We start from the raw sequence: 21,805 nt of genomic DNA on the forward strand, positions 1-21,805 counted from the left end.
ACAAGCAGCACCACTCTGCAATCTGGTTGTTGGCCGACTGTTTGATTTGTGGGCTACAGTACGTGCACAGCATATAGTCAGTAACCTCATGCACCCCGACGTTCTCAAACTGGCTCTATGAGGTGGAGCGTTCTCCTTGTCGTTTGAGCTGTGATGGAGCTCAGTGACACCACTGTGTTTCTGAGGTAGCCCCACCTCACACTGGCCATCCTAAACATGACGGTCCTGAGTCACACGCACAATCTGAGATTACACACCACAGGCTGCTTAGAGGTCATTTCACAAACCTTCAGAGATTGTGGTTCGCTCATAGTGCAGTGAGGGTGCGGAACAGCTGAGTGAGGCAGAAGACCGAGGCGGTGAGCGCGGTGCACTGTTTCGCCAGCAGCTTGGAGCTCAGGTCCTGGCAGCCGCGCTTGCTGCTGGCCCGCTCTGCTGCCAGACAGAAGTCCCTGAATGAACGGGCCACATCTGCCAGACCTGCGACGGCCTCCGCGTTCCTCCGGTCACACCTCTCGCAACCGGAGAACCAGAGGCAAATGCCCGCCAACTCCACCAGGGTCCGGAAACTGTCAGCCAGGGAGTGAAGCATTTCCCCTGGGCTCTGGCCAATCCCCACCACCTTCTGGCAGCCGGACATCAGCCGCCGAGCCTCTATCTGGAGCACCCTCTTGTTCTCTGTGAAGTGGGCCGGGCAGGTGTCCCTTGGGTGGCGACCTCCGTGGCCCGTTACGGATCTGTCAGCACCTGTACTTTCCAGAATGGAAAGGAGCTGGTCCACGTCTATGCGGAGTACTTGGAAACCCGTTGGGGGCTCCGGGTAGCGCTGCTGGCCTAGCCGACTGATGGTGTCCTTGTGCGTTTGGGGCAGGAAACGGTCCGAGGAGTCAGATAACGGTGAGAGGAGAGGGCTGAGCTCAGAGGTAGAGGAGGAGAAAAGGATGGAGCGTGGGAAGGAGGGAGAGTGGGTGGAGGAGGTTGAGAGAAGGGAGGAAACGGGTGGAGAGGTCATGAGAGGAAGACCTGCTCCAGAAGTCTGAGTCACACCGCTGCTCTGTGTGCGGCAGGAGAACTCGTAGACGGTCAACTCCTCGTCAAAGCTGTCCCCGCTGCCGAAGCAGTTGGTATAGACCGTCGGGCAACCACAAGCATCCAGCGGCACCTGCACCACGTCCACTACTGACTCACATCCAGACGCTAGCACTGAAGTGCAGCCAAACTCAGGCTTAAACGGTGGGGTAGTCACCACCTCGGTTGGGCTCTTTGTTTGGGACGGATCCTCACAGATAGTAAACACCCTGCAGCCTGAAGAAAGGGTTTCTGGCGAGTCTGAATTCTGCCCTGTGGGCCTACAAAGACTCATCAAAGGTCTGTCGCTACTGGTCCGTCTTACTTTCTGTGCCTCACTATGAAAAGGGAGTCCTGGTCCATTTAGATTCTGTGTGGTCACCACTTTGGGATGGGACTGATTGTTCATTTTATAACCTAGAATGTCTTCACCTGGACTTGTGACCTTCATCTTGGATACTGGAGCATCTTTAATGGGGCCAGGAGTGTCCGTCTTTGGGCCTGAAGAGTCTCTTTGGAGGCTGTTCACTATGGAGGCTGGAGGCTCTGTTATTGGACCTGGTGTGTTCTTGATAGGTCCAGTGTACAGAGGCAGATATTGGTGTTGGGCTTTGGGCTCAGTCTGGACAGGCAATGGAGAGCTTATTTCCTTCACCTCTGGCACTGATTGAAAACTCTTTGCCGAGTTTGTTTCAACAAAAAACTCCCCGTCCACCTCAGATTCTGTAACCGTTGTATCCGAATCGTCTGACTCCACAGATTCTGCAGTTGTGCCCGTTTCGAAGTCAATAGTTTTTGTGACGTCATTGACGTCCGTTACTTTGATGGTGATCTCGACTTCACCTTTATTGTTGTCTTCAGCTGAACTCTGAGCTACATTCCCCAACCCGGCCTGGTTAAGGGTTTCCTGGGAGCGTGATAGATAAAGGGGCAAATTTTGAATCTTCCCCCTGAGCGTGGATGCAGATAAGCTACCCATAAAGCTAGGGGAACAGGTCTGGAAGAGGAAGCGAGTTGGAGAAGGAGGCGTCTTGGAGAGATTGTGTACTGTGACTGTGTTAGCTTTCGTTAAGCTAGGACTAGCTAAGCTATTTTTAGCTTCAGCACTTTGCATAGTGGGACCACTTCTGGCTTTGTCTACATTTTGATCCAAACCTGAAGCACTTTCATCTGTAACCTCACGTCTCAATCTGGTCCCTGAATTAAACGTAGGAGATGTGGCACTTGTTGCAGCTCCAAGCTTTGCAGTGATAGAGTTTATAGCACGAGTATAGTCAGAATTCACTGAACTTACTCTTGTATGAGCCTCAGTGTTGGAGAGAGACTTTATAATAATGTGAGACTCACCTTCACTTGCTGTGGCCAAAGTTTCACTGATGCTATGCTTTGTAGCTATAGCCCACTCATCTTTCTTGTCACTTGAACTAGAATTTAAGGAATTAATCATATCATCATCAAAAAAAACATTGTCTGAATTGGTGCTGTCTGTTACTTCATCGCTAACAGTCACAGTAGAGCTAACAACACCGTTGGCATCATCCTCAGTTATACTGGTGCTGACGTCTAAATATAATTGTGCTTTGTTTGTGTGTCTTTGTGGCATCTCCTCAGAATAAGATGGAGACATTTTGGTCGAGGTTCCCGTGTTTTCGCTGCCCCCTTCTCCCCTCATATAACAGTCACTTTGGGATTTGTGAAGAACTGGTATAGGAGGAAGAGGGGATGAGGGTGGAGGTGGCGGTGGCGGTGGTGAGTATGATAGAAGGTTTGACTTTTCACACACACCTTCAAGCATTTGTTCCTCTACATACAGGTTTTGCTCTAGGGCGATCAGATGGGATCCCAAAAGGCCATTACTCCTCTTTTTAGTGACATCTATCAAACATGGAGGCAGTGTGTTGGCCTCTGGCTGCCTCTCGGCACCAACGAGAGGTCTCTTTGAACTGGATGAGTTCCCTCTAACCCCCTCTTTCTTCTCTTTGTCCCCCTCACCTTCCTCCTCAGTGCTCTCTGGCATAAACATATGATTAGTGAACGGCCCTTTCCCCGACACACCTGCTGTCTCTTCCTCCTCTCCTTCCTCTTTCCCCTCACTCATCTCCTTCTGTTCCTCCCCTTCCTCCTTTCCGTCGCCCCTCCGATCAGCACTCTCTTTTCCGTCTGGATCCACCCGACAGCGGACAACGGTGATGGTAGGAGAAGCCGCCTTCACCAGATCTGTGACTGATTTGGATTCCATGGCGTCAGGTTCCATCTCCATTTCTTGTTTCCTGTTCCTGGAGGTGGCCTGTGGGTCTCTAGTCTGCTCATGAGGCCCCAAACCACAAGGAGAGCCAGGTCCATGTGAGCGAGGTTTAGACAGGATGGGTTTTGATTCAAGCTGAGCCGGTTCTCCTTCAGAGTGGGTCAAAGAGGAGACGGTGGGACTGGGATTCTGGGTTTGCTCTGAAGGTTCGGGATCTGAACTCAGCATCTGTGCATCGTTGGCTTCTGCCATGTGGTTCTTATGAATCCTATTAGAGACCAGGTTCTGTGTTCCTGGATCTGGCTCTGGATATGACACCGTAGAGGTGTAATCGGTTTCCATGAAGGAACGACGTTTACGGGACCTTTTTCTGAGCTGGAACAATGTTTCTCTGCCTCCTCCTTCCTCATCTTCTGACTTTCTGTCTTCTTCCTCTTTTCCATCTTTGTCAGCATCTGTCACCGAGACTTTGATGTCACTGAGGCTGAGTGTGCTGAGGAAGTCCAGTTTCATCTCTGTGCGAATATCTGCAACATAGAACAACAGTCTCAGCTTCAGCAATCTTGTGTTAAGGACAGAGTGTAGTCTAAAATTAGCTTTTTTGTGTTTCACAAAACACATTTCTCCTCGGTTCTGAGTACAGTAATTAGAAGCAGGAAGTAAACACAGTGTAGGTAATCCAAATGAACTGATTAACACATAGTTTTGTATCACTTCATTTTGCTTGGAGGTTTATGTAAAAGGTAGCTGTAATTAAAAGCAGTATTTTCTGCGATGGTACATCGTAATGAGGGATGATATAAATGATGTTGAGGATGATATAACACTGTGATTTTCTAAATCCATATATGCCTTATCGCTGTTTAAGAGCTTCTAGCAGGGCCCTACTTCATGTAATGGTTCCAAAAAGAAATCACAACTTGTCACCAAGGATGATTATGGCTTTTTCTTAACTGATAGTATACTGTTGTAGCTATTTCAATTATTTTCTCTTGTTTATATGTGAAGCTCCAGATGAACTGGATTAATTTGAGCACACTTTGTACACACTCTGTAACTTTGTTTTGAGAGGTGCTTTATAAACAAAGTTATTCTGTTACAATAAAAATTGTTCAATAACTCTTGTAGTTAAGCAGTCAGCAGTGACTGACTGAGAGATTTTATTCAGACAACATCAAAAGGCCTCTTTTCATGCCTTCATTTACAGTTAATATTAATATCATATAAAAAAGGATGCTACAATTGAACACACTAATCAAAGAGTCAGCAGGAAATGAGAAAGTAAAGATGGTAATAGGCCCACAAAGTTTGTCAAGTATCAGGTCTCCATCAAAGAAAATGAACATGTTTTTGAAGTAGGTTTAGTGCATTTATAATAAAAAAAGGTACTTTACATTGTTTTTTTTTACCCTTTTTATGGAAAGCATGATAACCAATTTAATTTTAGTGTTTTAAGTGAAAGAGCTAAAAGTATTTAGATCGTAAACTAAAGTAAACGTAATAATACAACAATGTGAAGTAGAAAAAAGTAATTAATTAAACATTCCAATGTTAAAGTACTTAAGTACTATCAGCAATATGTGCTTGAAGAATCACAAGTTAAAGTAACTATTTTGCAGAAAAATATCACCTGTGACTGATATATTAATATGTATAACATTAGTAGATTCTGTTGCATCAATGCAGCAGTTTACTGTTGGTGCTGGTCAGGTTGTTAAATCAACTGTTACCAAAGGTCCCAAGACAAACCAGAGTGTTTGTGAGATGATTAATGGGACATGAAACCAGAAAAAAAGTTATGTTGCAGATATTTGTTTTTATTTTTGTACTCTCTGGTGATTTTCTGTGAAATATTGGATAATTTGACCCTCTATTAAAGGAACCACCTGGGAAGGCTAGAGGGGAAATCTCTCTGTAGTGGAACAACTCATTAACAGACACAGAACCTTTTTACAAAGTTGTCCAATCAGGACACCGCTTTTTGTCAGGGGTCATATGCTAGCCAAAGAGGTTGGGAACAACTTGTTTAATATTTAACTTGCATTGTATCTGAAGAGTAGCTTGTGAATAATTCTGTTAAACAAATGTAGTGGTGTTGAATGTCAAAGTTGCACTTTACTTCAGTGTTTTATTTACTTTCCGCCACCAGATTGATAAATATCTTTGGACAGTTAAGAGATAAGATAAGATAATCCTTTATTAGTCCCGCAGCGGGGAAATTTGGATGTGAATGTGAATCTATACAGACAGTGAACCTCAAGTCACCGGTACAATGGGTGTGCTCAGAAGTGTGGTCTCCTACTTTCTGGCAGTTATGTTTTATTGCTCTTTAGTGCAATGTCGTCTCACTTCTGTGGAGTAAAAAGTTCAACCACTAGATGGCAACAGAAGCAGAATAAACAGCCTAGGTTTCAATCTGATCAGCCTCACAATGTAAAAAACAAATCACCTCTTGGCGTGGCCCCCGAGGTCGGGTCTTCAGGTGAGGTGAAGCGATCTCTGGCGTCAAAGAACTCCTCGTCAGAGCTGCTGTCTCCAAAGCCAGGTGGTGGCTGTAGGATGGGGATAGGTTCCAAGTCAACCGCCTTAGCCGGATCTTCCGCCACCTCCTCCAAGTTTTCTCCCTCCTTATCATGCAGGGGGTGGGGAAGGCTGCGAGCGCTGTCGGGGGTGATGTTGGAGCAGAGTTTGTAGTAGCAGCGAGCGTCGCTTTGGTCGAAGTTAAACACAAACTCCATGTGGGAAGACGGCGACGGGGAAGGTGGATGTTCTTTAAAACTGACCTCAGTGTTTACGCTTCCTCGTTCACCTGCTCTTCTCACCGACTTTCTCCTCCTCCTCCTCATCTCCTCTTCTTCATCGTCATCGTCATCGCTGGCCTCCGGAGGGCTCGGCAGGAAGTCCACAAGGCGGGAGAGCTCGGCGAAACACATGGCGCTGTCGTCAAAGGAGGTGTTACCTGAACATTTCTGGATGTGTTGAAGGCTCGGAGAAGGGGAGACCAGTGCGAGGAGTTGGGGATCAGCTCCATCGCCAGACCTCCTGCAACCCCCTCCTCGTCTGTCGTGATTTGTGATGGGGATGAGAGGATGAGCATGAGCTGGTGGAGGGGCTAGCAGGTGGGGCTGAACGCGCCTATGAGAGTAGGGATGAAGCTGGAGGGGAGAGTTGCTATGAGTTTGTGAGGGAAGATTGGAGTGGATGGAGGAGGAAGAACAGGAAATTAAGTCATCTTCCTCCAGAGCGTCGAGTGAGTCGCTGGAGGGGCTGGTGACGACATGAGAGTCAGTGTTACAAGAATCTGATGCTTCTGATACAGATGGCTGCTCCTCCGTTGCTCGCACATCGTCTCCACCTTCTTGTCCCACTTTTTCCCGTTGTTCCCCAGAGTCATTGTCCGTTATCTCCGCCTGTGTTTGCCGACCATCCTGCGCTCCTTCTGTCTCCTCTTTGTGTTCTGCGTCTTCATTCTCCCTCTCTCTATTCTTATCTAGGGGAGACTTTTCCTTTTCTGTGTCAGCATCCTTTTCTTCCTTTTGCTTTTTATCCTCCCACAGTTTATCTCCCTTGTCTTTGCCATCTTTGTTTTTCCTTCTGTTTCGGTCTTTTCTTTTTCTTCCCTCTGGGTCTGATGAGGATCTGACTCGATGGCGGGGCCTCCCGTCGTGAGACACCAGGGTGACCAGCGCTCCCATGTCCAAGTCTGAGGACGTGTCTGAGTCGCTGCCACATCGTGACACATAACCTGCGAACATACAGCAACATTACCACAAGACTGTTATTTATTATTTAGAACATACTGGTGTGTAACTTTATGGATTTATGGATACATTTTGTGGCTGTATATTACTGTAAATGTGTACCTTCCTCAGCAGACACTCTGTGCTGCTTGCAGTCATGTATCCATGGAAAGACATTGAGGTTGGGGTCAACAAACACTCGACAATAACCTGCTATTAGGCAGGACATATCTTTGGCGGCCGTTGACTCTAACAGCAATGTGATGGGCTTAGTATGAGAGCAGACATGATGATATGAGATGAGACAAGGAAAGAAGAGGGATGGAAAGTCAATTTCAGGAGTGGAAAAACAGACATCCTTTCGTATCCAAAAGGGTCATAATGTTGATGAAAAAGCAATTCTACTTCTTTAAATGCTGAAGTCTGCAAATTGTTTACAGAAGTGGGTACACAACATAATGTAGACAGGTTATTAAAAAAAACAACCTCGAAGAAATTAATCACAATTAAAAATACAGCTACATGTTAAATTGAATGCTCACTATTAATCAAAAATACAGATTTTTTGGGGTGAACTGTCCCTTTAAACTATTAAAGAGGCAGTTTGATTTGTGTGTTTCAGACCTCCAAATAAGCTAAATCTCCTGTGACCCACCTGCAGGTGCATCAAACTGCACCAACAAAGGGTGAACAAATAATACTAATTAGTATGCAGCCTAATATGACCCGCCTTTGTAGCAGTGCTTGTAATGCTGATTCAGTTACTTCAAAGTAAAAGTGCTTTTTGATGAGGTTTACAGTATTTTGTCTTCCTGCTGTAAATTAGGTCTGTGTATTGTCCTGCTCTTACCTTGATGTCCTGCAGGTATATTTTGACCAGGCTGACTTTGTCTGATTCAGGCAGCAGCTCGATGCGCGTGATGCTGGTGAACTCTGTGAGGGTGGACAGGATGCTTAGTTTGTGGTTGACCACCTGACTCACCCCGTAGCGTGCCCCCACCAACAAGGTCACCATAGACTCCCTGTCCTGAAGCTGAGGGGTGAGGAAAATTGGGGAGGGGTCGCGGAAAGAGAAACATTGTAATGCGTAAATTCAAACTCCAATCGACCACCACTCAACAAACTATTTAAACCCATATACAGTGAACAGTTCAAAGCCCTACCATCATGGTGGCACTGAAGGATTTCCCTCCAAATGACTTGAGATCACTCAGCTCCTCCAGGTAGTTTATCCGGGTCTGATCGGCCGACAGACCCTTCTGCTTGGGATCGTTCTGTGATTGGCTCTTCTTCATGTGGTAGCCAATGGCCTTCCTCAGATCTTTCTCTCGCATGTTCCTCAACAAGGTGGATGACACAAAGTTCTCTATGCCCCACGTCTTCCTAGAGCAAACACAGAAACCCAGACTGAGAGGGTCTGCGTGTGTGTATAAAACTTTTAGAGAACTGAAACTGCATTAAAGATGTGAGAGTGTATAATAAATGTGAATGGAAGAGCATCCCAAAAACATTTTTTTCCTTGGAGGCAAAATTGCAAATCTTGAAATGCATCATTAATGCTCACGTTAATGCTACAAGACTGCAGTTCTACTATACAACATAAAATAACATTATTTTTGTCCCTCCAAAATGGTAAGATCTTGCTCTGCAGTTAAGTCCTACATATGATTTAAAATGTGCCCGTGAATCTCACGTGATCATCTTTAAGTTGGTCTTTGGAGACTGTCCACAGCTCGCCAATCTCTCCTGGATGTGCAGCGCAGCGAGTCGCAGGGCGGTATTACACCTCATCTCTATTGCAAAGCGCTCCTGCAGCACATCATTCACCCCCTAACACACACAAAAGGAAACAAACAGTACAAATGGTAAAAACATGACATGAAAAGATTAATGACCATCTATTTTGTGAACACATTTCAGGACCATCTATGGAGTTGTGAACTACTGGTATATCTCAATTGCGGCATTTTCCTTTTTATACTTATGAGCTGAGCAAAAATATCCATAACAACAGGATGTTACTTATGCTGCATGTTCATTGCATTGTACTCAACAACACTTTCTATGGTACCACATCGGTCAAGGTACCGAGGGCGAGCTGATTCGATACTAGAATCGGACCACTGATTGGTCAGAGAGCATCATCACTCGCGCAACATTGGACATCCTGTACAAACCAAAGAGTGTAAAAGAGAAGAATTCTCGCAAGATATAATCGTTTGGTAGAATCTGGTCTGTACTTGCCGAAAAGCTCACTTGCTGTCGCAAGAGCGTGCCCAAAAAGTTCTGTCAGCCAAAGCACAACTAAAGAGACCCAAAAGCTCAAGACCCAGCCTTTATTCAATAGCCTTGGGATAATTTAGAGTCATCAGTTAACCTAAGCTGCATGTCTTTGGGCTAATTGAGGAAAAAAACGGAGAAAACCCCAAACAAACTGCAAACTCCACACAGAAGGAACGTCCGGCCCCAGATGGAACCAGGGCTCCTTTTTGCTGCGAGGTGACAGTGTTAGCCACTACACCACCGTGCAGCCAAATTTGAACAAACTCATTGTATTAAAATAACCAAGCTATCAGCAATAGCGATAGTAAATAAAATGTATTGACTCGACACAGATTTTGAAAAATGGCAGCCTGCATAATTCATCAATCTACCTGCAGGTAGAGGTACTCAAAGGCTGTGGGATCCTCCTGCAGCATCGTCTGGAGGGTTTTGGGCATGAAACAAACACGGAACAGACATCTGTAGTCGTGGGCCTCTTTCTTCTGGACCACCTGAAAACACACAAGGACATAGACACAGACAAACACACACACATAGAGACACACACACATTGTTTTAAATGTATTTCTTTGAATGCAGGTAAAAGCATTAGTACAGTCAGAGATTAAACCCAGTTTCAAATGCAGCTGTGGTGTAGATTTCGATGCTGATGTACGTAAAACAATAATTATTGGTGTGTGTGTGTGTGTGTGTGTGTGTGTGTGTGTGTGTGTGTGTACCTGCTGTATCCTCTCCTCTTCATGCAGCAGTAGTAGTTTGGAAATGCTGTGTTGCTGCTCCAGCACCAGGGAGAAGTGTTCAATATGGCTCAGAGGAAGCTTTTCCTTGAGTGTCATCACAATGTCCTGATGCACAGGGAAGAACATTACCTCTTGAGAGACAATATTTTATCAGGAAACATAATTGCTTAGGTGAGCTGATCTGAGGTTTGTAGGTCTCAATGGAGCAAGATAACGTCGGAGTAGTTTGCAAATCAAGGAAACTGATGCACAGTATATCTTATACTTGCAAAAAAATGAGGGAGTGAGCGAATCACATCGGTTGTAGCTTTTGAATCAGACTGTAAATTATCATCTCAGTTATATATATTTAAATATAAAGCTTACTGCAGACTTTACACCTCATCATTACAGTATGGTCATGAAAATTGTTTCAGTTTTTGATTTGATTAAGAATCACAGAAAATATTTCCATTACATCATGAACCTCAGCTTCACCTCTGAACTACAAAGACTCTATTTATAGTATCCAGCATAAACTGAAATGGATATCAATATGGTATACTGTATCACTGCAAAGTACCTTGACTGTGGTGTCGGGGTCAAATTTAAAGGCCTTGGTCTGCCCGTTCTCCAGATACACCTTCAGAACATTAGGCAGGAAGAGCAGCGAGTTGCCCTGCAGAGCAGAAGTGGGGTCAGAGGTCAGGGGAAGTGTCAGATGAAACTGGGAGCGTCGTAAAACTTGGTGGTTCAAGGGCATTGTAAGTTACAGCCTGACAGCTTGATTTGAGATGGATTCAAGAAAAGAAAGCCGTTTGTGTCTCAGTGTTTGAGTCGGACGGTAGATTTATTCGGACTAGTGCAAAGCCTGTTGACATTATAGCTGTTCAGAACGGGCCGAACGCTTGATCTGTGGTGTTGCTGCTTGCAGCTTTTTTCGAGACCTGCTCATACAAACAACTTCACACTCAACACTGTGCTTCCTTTGGTCCTCAGCAATTCACCTGCCATGACATGGCTGCCTCATACACCCAAAAACTACTCAGAGAGTGAAACAACAGTGAAACATACTCTGGTTCACAGTAAAACACAAGGGGCAGACTTTACCTTTAAGCAAGGAATGTGACCTATGCCTCGGACCCTAAACTGAAAAAGAGCCCCCTTACAGCTATAGATTTATTACAATGTTTAGATACAAAAAACATTTAATCGCGTTAAGTCATTGTTCTCTGAAATAACTAACAAAAGAAACCCAAGATCACTTTAAAAAATGCAACTTAATACAACTGACTTACTAACTTGCTTTCTTCTTCTACTTCAGAGGAAAATATTGCTGAACTAAATTTACCTGACAGAGAAATGTTACTGGTTGCATTGTGGATTAAGATCTTACTCACAAAATAAATGTGTGTAAAACAATCTGTGGTCAATAATTGGATCATAATATAATGGCAGGAGGGGCAAGATTATTGTTTAAAAATTGTAAAGTGACAGTGGTTTATCCAGGCAGAGGGCAGTGCATGTGTTATTGTTACTTGGGAAATGAAGAGAGGGGAGACTTTATTTGTTTTTATTTAGGACCAATATTTCTCAACATATTGGGTATCATTAATGACGTCACTGTTGAAAAAATTATCCGCGCTTCACAGAAAAACTCCCTGGATTACTCGACACACTCTGAAACTCGACACAGCACAGAACACAATCAGGTTCTACGCTTCTACTATATCTTCTATATAAATGATCTGAATGTCGTATATATTGGTCTTTTAAAGTTGGAATAAAATAACATATCCAGATGTTTGAGCGAAGGCTTGGTGTTGTTGAAAAAGGGACCAAAGAGGACTTCAATTCTGTTTGGGGATTGTCATGGACAAATGTAGCACAGATTCTAACCAAATTTGCAGAATATTGGCAAGATATGAATGTGTTTCACTTTGCTACCGTTATACAAATAATAGCACTGATTCTAGATAATATAACTACAGAATCAAAAGCTGGGGGGAATCCATGTGAACAACATGATGGACAAAAGACTTTCTGTTTGCTTCATGATTTCATTTAAGTTATTTTACAGCCTCCTCACTGCTCCACACAGATCTGATGTTTTCGTCTGCTGCTATTTTTAGTCTCTTCAGTGAAGATTCAGTGGGCGTTTAAGTCCCATGCTTTATATTTGTCATATTTCTTAAATCTGTTTCCCGGGCATCTTGTCACATTTTGCTTTTGATAGATTTATAGACTGAAAATGCAAATAAAAACAGGTGCATAGAAATGCCTTCATAACTAAAAATAATTTTAATTTAAAGCCAAATTAATAACATTTTGCACAAGGAAAGCGAGAGATAAGCTTTTGTCTAATTTTTATCTCTTCTCAGAGAATTTCTGACCGTCGTCTTTCCCGTTTCTGTCTACCCGGCCTGTTCACTGTGGTGAGTCATCTTAAGTGTTTTTCTGTATTGACACTGTAATGTAATGCAACATTAATGTCTGTATGTTTCATCCCTTGTCACCCTCCCATCCACCATGACTCTCGCCCCCCCCCTTCTCTCTCTCTTTCCTTTCTCTGATGCTTATTGTCCTGTAATCACAGACATTAGGACTGGAGTATTAGGCAGATATCGATCCGTGTTTTCTCTGTGATTAGTAATGGCCACTCCAGCTTCTGTGGTTTCCCTCATCCAGCTAATTTCACATCCGCTGGCAGGAAGAAAAAAAACACTGACCACCCAAAGTCTTATAAGAGAATATCGACCTATTATAAAAAATCACTTCTGTCATTGTGCTAAGGTACAACTAGTTATAGTAAATCACATTTTACAACACTGTCTTCGCAAAGCCGACCTTAAATACACCATTGTTTACATCCTTCTTACTAGCTTCTTCAACTTCTTTGCTTTCACTTTAGCATTGCAGCATATCTTGATATGTTATCACCATCTGTTGATCAGTGGCATAGAGTGAAACCATTGGTAAGATTGCGTATCGTGTCATCCATGCATGCATGTGCGTCCTTGTGCGTGTGAACAAGATAAAAAAAAACAAAATAACAGTGAGCAAGAGGAAGCGCTGCTCGAGGTTTAAAACTCCACAGGCAACCTTTAACTCAGTGGTTCAAGGGAGGATGTTTAAAGGTTTTTATCCCAGTCTGCAGCAAAATAAGATACATGGTTTAAAGTTCAAAATTATGGTGAATATCACTTGTATGAAGTAATCACTGCAAACAGATAATAATAAATCAACATTAAAGAGAGTGCTGAAAGACGATTTTGTTTTAGCTATTTACGTAAAGGTGCAGAATAACAGAGCATCCGATGTTCTCTCACTCACCTGACAGTGACCGTTGACTTCAACCTCCTCAGCAAAGTGAACCTTCACAGGGTTTGACCGGAGTTTGGCCCTCTTCTCTGGTGTGATGAATGATGACTTTGGGCCCTGTGGTCGGGTTACAAATCAATAATCAGCTTGTCATAGTATTTCTTTTAAAATAACTTAATAAGACTGAATGAGGTTTCGGATATTATTTTAGTGAAGCAGCAGGAAGTGGTTTGTATGAGGGAAATGAAAAGACACATAGCTTGTTGCTTTTGCATGCATGCATACAGAAATTTAATCTAACACATTTTTATTGTTTAATAGGTTGATAATGAAAACCATGTTTTTCTTTGGTTGACTTCTACGGCACGTTGCAGACTAAGAATTAAAGATAAAGTCATTTTGCTAGCTTCAATATCACTACTGACATTAAATTTGGTAGACAATTTAAAAGAAGTGTTACATCAAACCAAAATGTGCATGTTATCAAAAACCATGAATTTATGCAATTTGCTGAGCTTTGATTATTTAATTAAAACAAGATGAAATTGTTTCAAGTTCTAGAAAACCACAAGCACTGTCCGGGAAGGATGTGCACACTGGATACTGGATCCGCATTTAATATTGCATAAATGTAGACAACAGGAAAACATGTTTTCATCCATTTAAAAAAAAAAAAACTTGTTTAAGGATAGCTCTGATAGTTTGAAGTGCGGTTGTATGAGGTACTCATCTATAGTCTGTCTATTTCCTACAGTTAGCTCGGATTCACCAAATCCACAGAATAACACAAACAAACTAGAGACCTTCTAATGATGGGATCACACCAGCCGGACCAGGGGCGTCTGATTAGCTTCATAGGGCTTCATTGTTATCTCGACTAAACAACTGTAAAGTTTTGTCACTGCATCTTGCACAAGGTGAAACCAACACCAGCGTTGCTATCGTGGCGCTAAACCAGCAACTCCTATGTTCTGTTTGGTAAAATGACAGTTTTTGTCTGTTGAGTCTGGTGGCTTTGCAGAGAGCATAGATGGATATAACGGCTTCAGTTCCCTGTCAGAAAGGACTGTCTGACGGCAAGGTAAAGCGGTGAAAATATTCTATATACAGCATACACTTAAACTGATATTGATCTACTGTAGTAATACATTGACTTTTGATAAGAACCTCATACAACCCCACTTCGAAAACATCTGAACTATCCCTGTAATGCAGTAATAGTAATACTGATTCACTCTGCAGTTCTGTCTAGGGATTTACATTCAGGAGATACCCATTAAGCATTCATATTAATCTTAAGTACAAGTGCTCGGTAAGAAAGATAAGCACATTGTTGCCTTAATTACTGCAAAACCAGTTAGTGGTGGCTGGTGGATTGAAAGCCCCAGGAGAAACGGACCAAACAATCCTCCTGCTCTGATACATCATTTGATGTTTTGTCATCATCCACAAGCATGACAGTGATGAATACGTTCTAGGAAATGATAATAATTTCTCAAAGCTCAATAAAGATTTCTTGGAGGAGCTGTGGGCTATGAATTAGATGGTAAAAAGATGCTTCCATCAGCAGAGCCGCTGATGAGAATCACCTCGGAGCGGCCATTTATTTACCGATTTACTTCACCTGAGTGCAAACACACACGCTAGCTCCAGAGTGAGATACGTAACCTACACACACACAGTAAACACACACACATATGTAGTTACTATGATAGAGTGTGTGTCTATCCGGGTCTGTGGGGCATAGTTTACGAGGTTGTTGTCACTGATTTAGTGGTGGGAGCTTGGTGACAAGACGCTTGTTAGCATTGGCGCTTGACCCCCAGATCCTCATTGACATGATGATTAATGGGTTTGTTGACGATCAGCATTTTAAAATCCGAAGTGCATAGAGACACAGTACATACATAGTATGTAAGCATATGCACACATACATGCCTGTGTATGTTTTTACAAGAGGAGATGTTCTGAGTTGATATTGAATGCTGCTGGAATAGGATGAGTAGTGCATGTGTAACTGTGTGTTTGTGTTCGGTTAGATGCAGTAGACTCACCAGCATTGTTCTCAGGACAGTCATTGTCAACGAATCCTGACACTCCCTGAAAAACAAAAACAAAGAGTGGCTGGTAACGTTAGACGTGATGTGCAAAGCCTAATTTTAAACAGCTATTTGTGGTGCTTGTATAAACTGGTGATGGTGTGTGTGTGTGTGTGTGTGTGTGTGTGAGCTGTCGGCGTAGACCTTATTATTTCAGCAGCTTGCTCCGGGGTCAGGTCATCGACAGCGATGTTATTGATCTTCACAAGCTGGTCGCCAGGGACGAGCCGGCCATCTGCAGGACCACCTGGACACACAAAATGTCCTTGTGTTGTCATGCCTGAGGGTGTTCAGTTGGCTGGGGTCGATGCCAGGCAGTAGCTTGTATTCTAGTGGTCTCCTTTCATCTCACAGTGACGCATCATTTTTCACACCGCTCTCCAAACCTAACTGTGCCACCACGAGGAGACCGGAAATCTAATCACTGTACATCTAATTTAGAGTTTATCAAACAACTGTATATTCCTCCGCCTAATTTAAGTGAAGCATTCTACCATCAATGTCACTGTTCACTTGTTGTCCCTATGTCAGCATCAAATACTAAATGGCTGCACAACTGATAACATTAGGGGCAAAATCTTCTCTGTGTGTGATTCTCTTCAGTCTTTAATAGACTTTCTATGACAGCCATATTTATAATGCATAATTATGTAATAAGAAGGCATAATGCTTTATAAAAATAATCATAAAACATCATAAAGCATTTTATAATATCTTATGAGGTCAAGTATCATGATACTTTAATTGTATTTTAACATTTAGTTTTTCTGACAAGGACAATGGTGTTTTATAATTTCCTCAGTGAAATGCATCATAATACATTATAACACAATTACAATGCCTTATAATCTGATTGTAAGTTATAGTATAAGCGGTCATTGTTTGCTTTTATGTTTTTAGTGTTGTTCTTGCATAGATTTGTTTATGATTATGTCTTTGTATAATGAGATGATTGAAGAAAAAAACCTTGTATACAGGCTGGACTATACATATCGATGTGCATAGAAGTTACTGTAGATGTTTGCAAATGGCGATGATTTTATTTTGCACATCCTATGCTCAACATCTTCAAATAAGTGGAAGATGATGTCCCATACTGTGCATATTTTAAGATGGTCTTAAAACAATAACCAGGTTCCCACATGAGGATTGAAACGAGTTTTCCTGCTGTAATCATTCCTCCTGTTCTTGCTGGCCATTGAAAGATCCCTTTTTAATCCCCCATCACTTACATTGGGAGTGCATTAAGAGGGGATCTTTTAATGCACAGAAGTAACAGGAGGAGTTACAGAATCAAACTCCATAGGCGAACCTATCGTTAAACTTCTCCGTGGTCAAGCTATTACAGAAAGAACTGTTTCCTAAGTGCATTAGTGGTGCTGAGATGGAGGTATGGCAAACTACGTGTCCAGTGCTTTATGCCAGCATGCTGAATATTGTGAGGATTTCATTTCACTCTAACTCTAGTTTTGTACATTTTAATTATGCAAAAAGTAACAAGACACTTTCTTTTCTTATTTAATTGATCTGATTTTATAGAATTAATGTCCTGGCATAAGCATGTATTTTTATTTTTGTGTACCATCACACAGGCATAAACAGTGTCACTGGCCTGAGTTTCCACCATACAAATGCTCAAAGACACGATATAACGAAGGCAATCGGCAGCACAGCCAACACTGTGGTTCTGACTGTAGACAGCTGACATGAATTCATGTAGGCATGTGCACAAATGAATATCTCCAAAGCTAAAGTGACGTGCATAAATTCAACCCCACATCCACCAATCAGTATATTGACTATCAATTTGATTATGTCGAAGAGTTTACTTATTTGGGAAGTCTCCTCATTTAGGAGAAAGCATGCAGCAAAAACATCATCATTAACCCGGGGAAAGCTCAAAGAGCATTTGCAAGTAAACCACCTGGAAGTCAAAACAGTACAGCCTGAAAACCTAGATCAGAATTGTAACAGCAATGGTGATCAGTTTACTGTACGGCATAATTCTGGTGAACTGTTGAGAGTGAAATAAAAAAAATTGTATCAAATTGATGATGTATCAGGAAGATTTGACGCATCATTTAGCCAGAAGAGATCTCCAATGAGGACCTGTACAAAAACACAAACTATCGAAGAGAACATTTTATCAGAATGAAGCAGGACCGCATTCCTAAAGTAGCCTTAAGATTGACTCCACCTGGGGAGAGGAAACAAGGGAGGCCAAAAACAACCTGGTGGAAAATTCTGACCTCAGAAATGAGAATCTAACTTCGGGGCTGTCACAACACAGGATCAGATGGAGGCAGAGAGCAGCAGCCTTATGTTCCACAGGGAACGAAGAGGATTAAGTAAGTCATATGCACCCAAGAACAAATGTTGTACCTTAAACTGTGTGTAATCTATGGATACTGTGTCAACTAGAATTATAGCTTCTCATAAACACAGACGTCACTCCTGTCACTGTCTCCATAGACGACTCCCTGACTTCAGCTTCCTATTACTGTCAACAACAGGATCTTTAGCATCAGGTAACTATGCAATACTGAGTTATTCAATTGAGATACAAGTACTTAATGTTGCATCCAGAATGAACATAGACAGATGCAGGTGACACTGATAGCTCTGAAAATGCTTTTAAATAAAAGGATTCAAATTTCACTGTCAAGATGCTGCAGCACGTGCCAGAGAGAAGGAGACAGAGGAAAGATTGACCCGAGGCTTTGTGGGGCCACTGGAGACATCAGCAACAGTGTGTGTGTGTGTGTGTGTGTGTGTGTGTGTGTGTGTGTGTGTGTGTGTGTGTGTGTGTGTGACAGGCAGGAGCAGATGGAGACAGAGCAGACTTGAGCCAGACAAGCGAAAGCGACGTAATCTGCCCCTGGACCTCAGGGGGATTCAGATCCTTGTGGCTCAGCAGCTTCAGTGGACAATCATAGGCTGAATATAATATACAGTATGTATTTAATGACTTTTTAGTAATCGTTTAATTTCAAACGGATGAGGATAGTAAAAACTGGAAGCTGTTTTTTGTGTGGATTTGCAGCACCTACAGTACAGGTTTTTATTGTAGCATGCAGTATATTTCTGTCTAAAAAACTAAATTTTGATATCCTATCTGCTTTAAAGAATATAAAATCCAGTGATGGAAACCATGTCATTGTCATTTACTCTAACACATTCTTGAATCTAGCATCTAGCTATACAGTCCAGCATAATAACAAGCTATATACTATATACACTTTAACTGGTCAAGTTCACCGGAAACCCTTCAGCTCAGACATTCGGCTTTGCTGCTGCCTTCAATCTGTAGTCGCTGTATAATAAAGGCTTTTTAATTTTTCCTTCCTCATTGTTGTTTATAATATTTTAGAGTGTGTGGATTGCCTTCCAATGTAACCTACAATATGTTGTATTTTTTGTCTCGAGAACTGTGATAGTAACTTCAGTAACAATTTATTTTGCATTTAACACTGAATACAAACAAATGTCATTTTCGAAAATTGGCTCATCACATTTGAGAACGGCACACTCAACCATGCAAACTATGAGTCGAGTGATGTGCCAATATTGTGAGGTAAAACATGCTGTTAGCACACAACACAATTTCAGTCATCTTTGAATGATTCACTGTGATTAGCTTACAGGCTGGCATCCGCTCTAAAAGATACTACATTCAGATTCAACAAGATAGTGTGTGTGTGTGTGTGTGTGTGTGTGTGTGTGTGTGTGTGTGTGTGTGTGTGTGTGTGTGTGTGTGTGTGTGTGTGTGTGTGTGTGTGTGTGTGTGTGTGTGATGCATGATTCTATTTTAGGAAAGTTATTGAGGGACTGAAGGGCCGCAGCTGTCAGTTAGATGTGACGACATATGGAGCAGCCAATCACCGGGGAATAACAAGGGCATTTAAGATCATGCAGCATGGATAACCAATAGTATCGCACCACTCTTTTCTACCATTGCTGTAATCAACACACAGGCTGAGCATCACTCATAACGGTGTACCGTCGTAGAATCGTGCAAAACCATGTGTTTGTAAGTTTTACATGACCAGTAGGAGGTGCTGTGCCATGAGATCCAGTGGAGGTGACATGTCCACCTACAAGTGCTGACACACCCTTATGTCCCTGTAAATGAATAAAGTACTCTGAGTAAAGCTTCCAAGGCACACCTTCAGCTGTATGTACATCCCTTCTCCTTTACTGAGACCCAGATCACACCCCGAACTCCAATCTTATCCACACAATAAATAACAGAAAGTACATTTGGCATTTGATTGAAGGAGGTTCTTGGCAACAGTATACAGCCTAGGAGGAAGTGCTGCCTGAGAGCTTCAATAAAGGGAAAACAGCCCTCTGCTTCAAAAGCTTTGTTTTGCCTCCTCATTATACTGAAGATGTTTTACACACACACAAACACACACATACACACGCCACAATATGTTTCTTTTGTGTGCTAGTGTGCTGTTTTTAAGCAAACGGTCTCAGCCTCCTTCTGAGTTTCCACTTTTTACAGCTCGTCTTGTTCACTGGCCAGAGGCCTGCAGTGGGCTGGCACAGCTCCACTGTTACATTTGCTGAGGAGACTTGCAAAAATAAACAACAACAGGGAGAAAGGGGCAAAAAAGGCTCTGTTCCTGAAAGAACAGCATATATTTGTATATATGTATATATATATTTTAACAGCCTACCACCAACTATGGCTTAGGGTGGTCCTGTCAGCCAAATCACATGCAAATGTTGTACACACTGCAATGAATTCATCATTTTCTGTCTCTACAAGCAAATCATATATCAATTAATTAGATGTGATTAATATGCAACGATGCTTAATAGCTCTTGTGACAGCACTGATATGAACAATAGCAGCGGGGCCTGTTGTGCAATAGACACTGACAAAGCAGACCAAAACACTGGAGAGCTTGACGATGGGAAACTGGCATGAAGAAGGTGATCTCCATGGGGGAAGAAGTCTGAGCTGGGGTTTGGGAGGATGAGTGGTACCTCATCTCCCTCACTGAGTAATGCTGTATTTCTTCTACTCATTAGCTGCTGAGGGTGAGAAGTGCTGCAGTGCTTTTATGGACAAGGGTTCTGTGTGTAGAAGAAACCATGTTTATTTGTCCGCACCTCTTTGTTGCTTTGCTTTTCCCCTCTTCTATGTCTATATTTCATACATCTCGTCGTACCTGGGGTGATGTCCTGCACCAGGATGGGGATCTGCGAGGACAGAGTGAGGCCATGAGAGTTGAGCTCCAGGTCCCGTTGGATCTGGACGATGAAGCGGAACGGGTAATTCCTCTGATCGGAGCCGCTGCACTCTGTTGACTTTCCATCCACTGCAACCCGGTCTCTGCCGATGAATTAAAAAACGTCAGAATCTTACCTTGCATATTATGTGTTTCAAATGCTGTGGCAGTTTGATCAGCTCTGTGGTGGACAACCTCATATTTTTGTATTAGACGAATTGAGACAGAACGAATAAATACAACAGACAAGCAAGATACAGCACAAATGATTTGTTATTTGATGGACCAAACTAATGCAGATGGCTTAGGGGGTGATTAATGTAGATTTCATATGATTTCCATATTTCCACACAGGCCCCTCCTTCAGTCTAAAGACATACAGGTCAGGTGAAATGGAGAATCAAACTAGTGAACATAAATAAGACAAAAACAGAGGTCTACCTGCTCAGAGAGTGAGACCTGCTGCCCAGGTCTCTGGACCGCCTGAGCCATCGACCCACCACCTGCTCCACCCGGCTGGTTCTACGGGATGGGGAGCGGCTCCTGTCCTGCACCTCCATTTACCTACCAGGGGACCAAGGTCAAAGGGGTTATTCATACAGTATAGGTGTTTATATGGCTCTATATTACCGACAAAATGTGATGAAACATGCCAGCAGGGAAATATAAAAAACATCTCAATGAAGGCAGAGAGCTCAGGTACTAACACTCTTCTTCAACGATAAGCAAACGTCACTGTTTTATTTCCATTTTAAAGAGAAATATGAGATGAAGTGAAATGTGTTTTCACAAGATTGTAATATCCAACTCCATCAGATCTTTGCAAACAGAATGCAAGATGCGAGTTCAACGCAGGAGTGAAAATAGCTTTTAAAATGCAGAGCTTCAGACTCACATTAGGCTTGGCCTCTGTGTCTTCGTCATGGGCTGGGGCCAACGATGATGTCACTTCATGCAGCCTAATAGGCACTTAGCCTGAGTTATGGGCCATTTGCCTGTTGCATTCAAGTCTCAGTAAACATCGATACCATAATTCCTAATTATCAATAATGATGGTGTCTCCTTTAAATGGGTCCCTGTTGTGTTT

General features: G+C 42.7%; 1 protein-coding gene across 1 annotated transcript; it reads right to left on the reverse strand.

Moving 5' to 3' along the window:
- Positions 1-307: 307 nt before the first annotated feature.
- Positions 308-21,278, reverse strand: LOC129096266 (FERM and PDZ domain-containing protein 1). Its single transcript, XM_054605007.1, has 14 exons — positions 21,160-21,278; positions 20,659-20,822; positions 15,620-15,722; positions 15,431-15,476; positions 13,389-13,493; positions 10,639-10,734; positions 10,056-10,181; positions 9,708-9,827; positions 8,747-8,883; positions 8,217-8,436; positions 7,904-8,086; positions 7,177-7,321; positions 5,763-7,058; positions 308-3,840 (listed from the first exon to the last, which is right to left on the reverse strand). The coding sequence occupies exons 1-14, from the start codon at positions 21,276-21,278 to the stop codon at positions 308-310; spliced, it is 6,393 nt and encodes a 2,130-aa protein (XP_054460982.1).
- Between the last annotated feature and the right edge of the window lie 527 nt (positions 21,279-21,805).

This window comes from Anoplopoma fimbria, chromosome 9, assembly GCF_027596085.1.
Source record: "Anoplopoma fimbria isolate UVic2021 breed Golden Eagle Sablefish chromosome 9, Afim_UVic_2022, whole genome shotgun sequence".
NCBI lineage: Eukaryota > Metazoa > Chordata > Actinopteri > Perciformes > Anoplopomatidae > Anoplopoma > Anoplopoma fimbria.